Source organism: Clupea harengus, chromosome 19, assembly GCF_900700415.2.
Source record: "Clupea harengus chromosome 19, Ch_v2.0.2, whole genome shotgun sequence".
NCBI lineage: Eukaryota > Metazoa > Chordata > Actinopteri > Clupeiformes > Clupeidae > Clupea > Clupea harengus.
In genome coordinates, this window is record NC_045170.1 from 17342524 (window position 1) to 17351853 (window position 9330).

General features: G+C 45.1%; 1 protein-coding gene across 1 annotated transcript in view; it reads left to right on the top strand.

Annotated features, from left to right (window-relative positions):
* vps50 (VPS50 EARP/GARPII complex subunit) overlaps positions 1-9330 on the top strand; it is a 122111-nt gene that overhangs the window by 24828 nt on the left and 87953 nt on the right. Inside the window, 2 exon segments of the mRNA XM_012829581.3 lie at positions 6106-6148; positions 7224-7322. Coding sequence (XP_012685035.2) covers positions 6106-6148; positions 7224-7322 — 142 coding nt within the window.

Sequence of the window (9330 nt, forward strand, 5' to 3'; positions counted from 1 at the left end):
GATTGTCTTTGCACTTCATCTACCATTAAACATACTGTCCCAATCCCCACAACCCCCCTACACTGCCTGTGGTCTTTTTACCCCCTTACCACTTCATTGAGGTGTTACCCTTAACGTAAGGGTCACCTCACCACCAGACTCGTGTGATTTGCACACAGCTTCTATCTACCTGATTCAGCTGCTCTTGAGGTCTTTTCAAGGCGCCAAGTCTATGTGTGTGCAGAACGTTACAAGTTAAACAACTTGAGTTTATTTTTTTAAGTGGGATTGTTATGTGGGGTCACGGTTCAATAAATCTGATCCAAACGAATGCACAGTGTTATGTAAGCAGTTCAAATACATCAGCACAGAACGTGTGAAACAGAATAAAAAAGTCTATTCAAAATGGTTTATCAAGACAGATTCACAACAGTTTTTGACTGTACATTCAAGCGCCTTAAGACAATTGTATGGTTGTTGCTATATAAATAACATTGAATTGAATTGAATTGAATTGAATTGGAAGGAAAGAGAGGAGATCTAGGAGATGTCTGAAAGACATGTGACTGTTTTGCCGTCTTTCGTCTCTTCCCAATTTCCGTCCCCCTCACTCTCTCCTCCCATCTTTGTCTGTGTGTCATGCCAGCCAGTGTCTCTCCTCCCATCTCTGTCTGTGTGTCATGTCAGCCAGTGTCTCTCCTCCTATCTCTGTCTGTGTGTCATGCCAGCCAGTGTTCTCTGGCCAGGATCGGGTCCTGTGCACTGGGATTCTCACGGCTCGTCAGCCAGCAGTGAGCCCTGTCTGTGTAGGGAGATATCCCCCTACACACACACACACACACACACACACACACACACACACACACACACACACACACACACACACACACACACACACACACACACACACACAGCCAATGGAGTCCTGGCCATTCTCTGCTTCAACTCATTTAAATCCTTTCCATTCTGGGAAGGGTAAAACTTTGCATCCAGAAAGTATTTTGGGGGGTGGGGTAGGGAAGTTAAGTGTGCCATCTTGATGAGCGCTCCTAAGATTTTGCTTTAAGTTGATTTTCTGCTCTTGAGCCCCCATTGAAGTGGGGAAGCACTCTGTCCCCCCGTAAGCCGCCTGGCGTCTGCAGGGGAAGCCTCGTGGATTTGAAGAGTTTTTTGAGCTTTGCTTCAGAGGCGAGGAGCTCAGACACATTGTGTGAGGGGAAAAAAAGAGAAGGAGAAAAAAAAATCTCCTCAGAAAACACACATCCCTCATCCGCCGAACACCCTCTCCTACATGAGTCTGAAAGTTTACCAAGGAACACTATCCTTTTGAATTGATGAGAGCAGAGAGCAGAGGTAGTGTATGACCGTGGTCACTCACCCTCAAAACCACATGTGATCCACACGCCTTTTCAATCTACTAATGTTTCTTTTCACTCCATCATGTTGTGGTGTGAGATGGAGGTCACACCGCTGCTGCAAGTCGGGGGGGGGGGGGGCACAGACAGATTGTTGAAGGTGAGAATGGTGAAGTGGGAACCATTCCAACAGGAGGAATGACATGTTGGAGGTGAAGGAGAAAAGGAGGCTCAGCGAGAGGAAGACAACAAGCCTGCTGTGGATGCCAACAGGAGGACGCTGACAGTGCCGTCTGGCAGGATGGCGCAGTTGTGCTTTTTCTTTATTTTTTTTGCTGCCAGTCAAACCCCCTCTGCTGCCAAGCCCATTGTTTCTGGAACAATTATCCCCCCTCCCAAAAAAGCTGCTGCTTAATGTTTAACCAGATTTTTGAATGATGGGTAGAGAAGCGCACTTTCTGGTCGCGCTGCATGTATACCTCCAGTGGTATCTGGCCTCTGTGCCAGCGTTGACCCCATGGAGTGTGGTAAGAGGCTCTCTTGGGGGATGGCTCAGGGGGAGGTACTGCTCAATGATCAGATTCATGTAGCAGAAAACCTAAAAATACAGCAGTACTGTCTCTGTCTTACCCACCACTCCCCTCCCCCTATCACCTCCACCGCTCCAGAACTAAAATAACCCTCTTGAAGCCGCCCTGCTGTTTCCCCAGGTGGGTCTCCCCTCATAATGAGGCCAGGCACCGTCTGGGTTTGGGCCGGGCCCTGAGTTCAGGGGAGCCAAGCTGCTGTTTGCAGACGGCATAGTCCTCCCCTACCTGCTTTACATTCCTCCCGTGGCCTCTCTGTTTCTCTACCTCCAATGGGGAAGGGTGGAGATGGTAGATACATGCTAAGTAGGCTTTTAGATTGCATCCTCTCGTTGAATAAGGCTAATGATGCTCTAATATGCCCCTTCCCTTCGAGCATGGACCAGTGTTTTTTTTCCATTGTCTGAACTAAGGCTCGTCCCAGGCAGGACATAGAGATGAATTGGTTGGTTCTGCTTGCTTGCAGCGCCAGGGTCCTCTAACCGTGGTCGGTACAGTGGTTAGCACACAGGACTCAACTGATCCTCATGTGAAGTTCTTGTGCCCTCCGGTGAGCAGGCTTTATTATTAGCCTCATGTTTATACTTAGGTATAGAGAAAGTGGCTTTCCAATTGCTTGAATAAAAAACACACACACACACACACACAGAACCACATTCTAGTATGTGACTGTTCCTTTCTCCATCAAACTATGCGTGTTTGGACCAAAACCACAGTAAAACAATGCGATTTTATCTTGGCTGCCAATACCCGTCTTTTTGACTGTAAATAAAGGCTTAGCTACCTCTGTAAACAGATGTGGAGCGTTGGACCTGGCAGCGGCGCGTCTCGGAGTTGGCAGTCACAATACGCGAGCTGTCGCTTGTCGTGAGCCCTCAACGGGCGAAAACATCTGGTGTTTCACACAGCACCGCCAAACAAGCATGACTGTTTTGTTTGTCAGAATTAGTTTTGCATTGTTTTGCCATTAACTTCTAGTTTTGCTTTTATACCATATTGTAGCAGGCAGTGCCTTAGCTTAGAGTCCTCCAAACATTGATATATCATCAACGTAAACACAAACACAGTGTCGATGTTCATGTTTGGACAAAAGGGCACAAAAGCTCACTCTGGTGAGCATAATTAATGCTGTCTGTATAATTACACGTAGAACATAGCATAGAATAGATCCTACAGTGATCTAAAGACCCCTCTCTCCTCTTGTTTTAAGATTATCAATTGAATAGGGTGGAATTTGTTGTAATTTCCTCTTGTTTTAGTGAGCGTGTTGACATGCCTAAAGCAAAGAGCAGGGAACAGAATAGCCTTGTTCTGCTAAAGGGTACCTTCATTATGATATTGCAAATAAATGTGATACAGAACTGTGCAATGCAGGTGATTTGGAATTTTTAGTTCTCACCTATTTGAGCCCTAGCGAGATATTTGAGAAATGATCTCTGTGTTTTATGGTTTGGTCAAGACTGATCACTCCATTTGTAGGGATGGTTATAAATGTTGACATTTGGTTGACATTTGGACTTTATGCATGTTACCTCCTGAAATGCGCGTATACAAAAAAAGTTTGATTTGATTATGAGTACTGGTTTGGAGTGAATTTATTCAGAATAGACAAGACTATAGCCGACCATGAGCAAACATTACCAGAGAAGGATCAAAGAATTACTTGACAGTTCCTGTCCTACCTATGGTCCACCCGCACAGTGCTGTAAACTGAAGCCAGTGCTATCCCTTCCGCCTTCCCCTGTAGGAAAACTGGTCTTCTCCATAGCACCTGTGCCTTTCCACGTGAGCTTTTGGACACACAGATAAGCCTCCTTTTGCATATCAAGAGTTTCTTCTCCTTTTTGGTGTAATTGCCTTCCCTCTCCCCGTTAATGTCTAATCCCCCTGTCGCAAGTGAAGCTGTTTATCTCTTCCTGCTAATCTCTCGCAGTAATGGAACCTTCAATTACACATCCGTTCAGGTGGGGGCTGCAGTTAATTACTCTCTGACCTTGGCGAGAAAAACTAGCCGGACTGAAGGATTTACCGCCTGACTTAGCCATACACATTTAGCCCCACACCTGCATCATAACCCTGTCATAGAGCAACTCCGCTTAAATAATAAACAATGGCAGTCGACTATTCCAAAGTTTGGTTGCACTTTAGGATAGTTTAGCCCCTCAGGAAACACACATATTCTTTCATTTAGTTGATTTCGGTGCTGAGGATGAGGTTTGGGGGGGGGTGAGGTTTCAACAATCCCTGTCCCTGATCCATTTTGCTTCAAAGTCCTAATATTGTCCCACTGAAATGGAGAATCTCCCCAAAGGTCACACATAGTTGTTTATGCCATTGCAAGCTATTATTTAAATATAATGATCTGCAACAGCAATGCCATTTGAGATCAGCTCTGTAGAGCTCTCTGTAGAGGCGGATTGAAAGGGAGGAGGGGTAGGAAGTTTATTATTGTCTGTTGGGTGTTGGGTTTGTCGCTGAGGTGCCTGCAAACGAAAACTGCAGACTTCCACTGGTCGCTCCCTCTCCCTATCCCTGTCCTCCTCGTCCTTTCCGGAAGCGCCGTGGAAATGACAGTGTTGTGTTTCGGTTATGATTAGTTTTCCATCTCCTCTGTGGCCCTCTTGGGGAGGGGGGGGGGGGGGGTTGTGTGGCGAGGAGCGCCTATTGTGGAAACTCATTAAAACGTGATTACACGACGCTTCCTAGAGCACGTGTGGGGGAGACCCGAGCAGGCGCAACAGAGGCGTGCGCCGTGGGAATGCAGGAATGCAGCAGGCACTTTGCTCGGCATCGTTGGAAATCCTGTGCAAGCGTTTGTGACGCGTGCATGCTGTTTTGGCTTTTGTGACGCTCCAGGGTTGAGGCAGGTCCTCCTGTTCCGTTCCCCAAAAGACTCCACTACACTGCGCTGGCCTCCTTCCGCTGAGCTGTAGGACCCACACTGTGGTCTGCTGATACCTTGCTACCCTTTGGCAGCTCTACATGTGTATGTGATATTTCTTTGCTATATTTGTTATATATATATTCCTTTCTTCGTTTTGGAGCAGTGGTCTTATTCACAGAAAGGTCATACTCCCTTCCTCAGTTGTGAAACAGTGGCTTGGTACTCGTCTCCTCGTCTCCCGCACCTGGCTGCTATCTACATTTTTACATGCTGTTCCCTGGTGCTCAGACCAATCACATTAACACTGGTAATTGAAATAAGGCACCCAGGGTTTGCTTCAAGCCCCCCTCTCTCTCACTCCCTCCCTCTCTTCTTCTGTCTCTCTCTTTATTTCTTTCCTTATCTACCGTTCTCTCTCTCTCTCTCTCTCTCTCTCTTTTTCTGTCTCTTGCTTTCATTTTATCTCTCTCTCTATTTTTCTCTGCTAAGTGTCATGGGTGTCTCATAATGGAGATTTGATGCATTCTGTGTGTTCCTCAGGCGAGGGCAGGGCGACCGCCTTGGTTTCTCTTGTCAAAAGGATTTTTTTTTGAAGAAGAACTCCAAAAACAGGGACAGTGTGAAAAAAGAAACACAAACGGACGGGAGGGGGGAGGGGCTCTAAAACATATCAACCCTCACAGTTCTCAGTGTGTAATGAGGAGAATCCTAGCATCTGCACCCAGCTGCTCTGCATAAAGCATGGCCTTCCTCACCCATGGCCAGCTTCCAATGTGGGCATATGTGGTGACTGAGGACTCCACTGGGCAAGGAGAAACTGTGTCATTGGCCAACACTGAGGTCATTAATACAGCACCATCACAGCTTCATTATGCTCTGGAATCACTGAACACATAGATGGAGACCTGTCAAAATGATGAATCTGTGTAAGCTGTGTGCCAGGTCTGTGCACTTGCCCTCAGATGGAGATGTCTCTCGCCATAGGCTGTGTAGAGAAACTGTTGCTTTCCCTGTGCTGCAGGTGGGCCCATTCTTTGGTGGAGAACGGCTATGTGTCCCTGGGCTTAATGGAGTGGAGCAAATAGCTGGGTGGCTTTGTGCACAGAAACACAATAGCTGCTGTCCTGGCTATTTGTGAAACAAGCTGCGTGTGTGTGTTTGTGTGTTTGTGTGTTTGTGTTCCTCCCATAGTTAAAAAGAAAACTGGCTGCTCAGGATTTTTCTGTTCCTAAAAGGAACTTGGTGGATGCCTTCAGCATGAGCAAGAGCCTTACAATGTCTCTTGTTGTTATTTCTGCAGTGAGTTGAATTCAAAGCTTCAGGACACGTTGGAGCAAATAGAGGTATGTTGCCTATACCCCGACACACATATACACACACACATATACACACACACATATATACACACACACACACACACACATATACACACATATGCACACACACACACATATATACACACACACACACGCACATATACACGCACACATATACACACACACACACACACACACACACATACACACACACTTTCAACTCATAATTAGACTATCATCATCATTAGTTACACAAACCATTTTTAACCCACTGTAATCAGGGTGTTAATAACAATGTAACAGTAATGTCATCAATTGTGACTGAATTCTTACTGAGAACCCAAACACTTCACTTAGAGCCCCCTGTGTTGCTTGTTTTTCTGTCAGCCAGAGATAGAGCAGTAGCATGCAGGCCTCTGCCCAGCGCCTGGCAGATGGGATGCCAGGGCTGGCCAGTGTCCTGTGGAGCCTCTTGAGAGCTGGCTCACCACATCATGTTTATTTATCACCTTTCTCCTCTGTCTCTCTACATCTCTCTGTCTCTACATCTCTCTCTCTCTCTCTCTCTCTCTCTCTCTCTCTCTCTCTCTCTCTCTCTCTCTCTCTGTCCATCTCTACCTCACACCAGGTCTTTTCTACCTGTGAAGACCCATTATGTGATTATCAGAAAAGCCATAGCCTGACAACAGTGCTTATTTAAAATTGTGAAAGAAAAATAAAATGATAAGTTCTAGACCTCTATACATACTATCATCAGTAGATCTGAACAATATTTAGTAATGACAATTTGGGTTAAGATACAGTAAGATAATACAAACATTCTAATTTCATGCGAAGATATAGGAGACTGGTTCAAAGTCTTGACGTAAGTTCTAGAAAAAAATAGCGGAAGGCAGGAACCATTAAAGCTGTTGCACGCTTTAACCTTGACAGCAGCAGGCCATCTCTGCCCTGCAGTCGAGAGTTGCTAAGCCATGTAGCTAGCCAGACCTGACGTGTGACGATGGCGGCTAATTAGTCATTTATAAATCCGTCCGTGAACCCTCCCCTCCCCACCCCTGAACTTCCCTTCCTCCTCTGACACCTCTAATCCCCTCCACAGGAGCAGCTGGATGTGGCCTTGTCTAAGACCTGCAAGCACTTTGACATCTCGCACTACACCAAAGTCCAGCTGGCCTACACCCTCCTGGGGAAAACGCAGGTGGGTGACTCACCGTCTGTCACAGGACCATTATTGCCACGACAACGACATTGACGGCAGAAAAGCTCATTGCATTTCAGCACTCCCCAAAACAGCACTCCCCCCCCCCCCCCCTTTACCTTTCCTTCATCTCCATTATTTTTCTCCCTCACACTTCTTAGATTTCTGAACTCTCGTTATCCCTTCAGCACATTTTTATTTGTCTTGCCTCATTGGGATTGGTGGGGATAAGTCATCCTTGTGCTAATGTGGTCGGCTCAGTAAGGATGTGTTCTGTGTGGGTTATTTTTTTTTGTTACCCACAAAATCGCAATCGTGATTTGAAAGCAGAGACTCCGGCAAAGCCATCTCGGTGGCCTATTATCAGACTAAACCGCTCTCCCTCCGCACGTGGGCTAGCAGAGAGTTGCAGTTTCCCCTGGAATTGTGTTTGGTTCATTGATCCTGCAGGATCAGTGGTAAACCTTCGGGAATATCATTTTTTTTGTGTTATTGTGATCTTCCCCAAAACATTGTGAAAACAGAGAGAGGTTGCCGTAAAAGTTTGCGTCTCTCGGCGCAGCAGGCAGTCTGGTGCCTCCATGTTTTCTTAAATAGCACCCTCAGACATGTGTAACTCCCACATCCCAAGCCCTTAGTTTCTTCAGCTATATAGCTAGTGTGGAAAGGCCTGATGACTTGGTTGGTTTCCACTGTCGTGTGTTGACTCTCTCTGTGTGTGTGTGTCAGTGTGTGTTTGTGCGTGTAATTGAATGAGTGGAAGTATGCATGTGAATGAGTTTTCGTAAGTGAGAAAAAATTTGTCGGTGTGTTGGAATGATGATTGTGTGCGAGAGAGAAAGAGAGATTGAGTGAGTGGCTGTATGCATGTGAATGAGTTTTTGTGAGCGAAAGAAAATGTTTCTGCTTGCAACAAAGATGATGTGTGTGTGTGTTTTCGTATATCTGTTTGTGTGTTCAGGGTTTCCCACAGAAAAAAATTAAGTTTGTACAGGACACTAGTGACATGGTGTGGGGGAATAGTCTGATTCACGCTTGCAGTCTTAACTTTTTGGTAATTATGAACACATTTATGAACCCTAGTTTAATAACAATGTCATAGCACAAGCTATAAATAAATAATACCTGTTCTGGTGTTGACTTTGTAACACTAGGCTGGTGTAGGTGACAGTGGCAACAATGGTCCATACACCTCAACTTTTAATCAAATATTATAAAAAAAGAAAGAGATATATATATATATATATATATATTTTATAGACACACACACACCACTACACTGTATCTTGTATTCTTTGATATTAACTGTTCAAGGAAAGATCCACAATGTTTTATGCTGGCAGTAGGGTAGAATGTTTGCTCCGGAAGTAGAAGAGAGTGCTATGAATGAAATGATATTTCATGTAAGCTTAAACTGTATAACATATATTGACATATTTAACATCCTAACTAAGACTCCAGGCGTAATATTTATTTGTTTAGTCGTGCTTTATGTTAATCTTAACTCACATACTGTTACGCTTGTGTACAAAGTGCTGTTACCAGTAATGCTGATTCGCACAGCAATTCTGACATTAGAAATCGTCACTTATATCAAGCAGGTCCATCCAATCAGGGCTTTTGTAGAAAATAACCTCTCCTGTATAATGAGAGCATAGGTCAATGTATTGATCAATCGCACGGACGTACAGATGCCAATAACCCTTCAAGTTGCCCTTCAGAGTGTATGGAATACTGTAACGTTGTGTTAGTTGAAAGTTGATTGGCCACAACTAAAAGGGCAACAGGTTGTGTTGCAATTTAAAGTCACCACAAACTATCCGTGCAATTTATTAGTGCCGGCTATTTTAAACATCACACATCTCTTCAGCATGTATGCATTGCATCTAATGCAGAATGACTCGTTGAGTATTCTAGCCAGAGGATATGCTGATGGGCCCCATAAACTGTGATTTTCTTTTTTTAAATTTCAACTTGAGCTGATGGAGAGGCAGCTCAGGGACTCCCT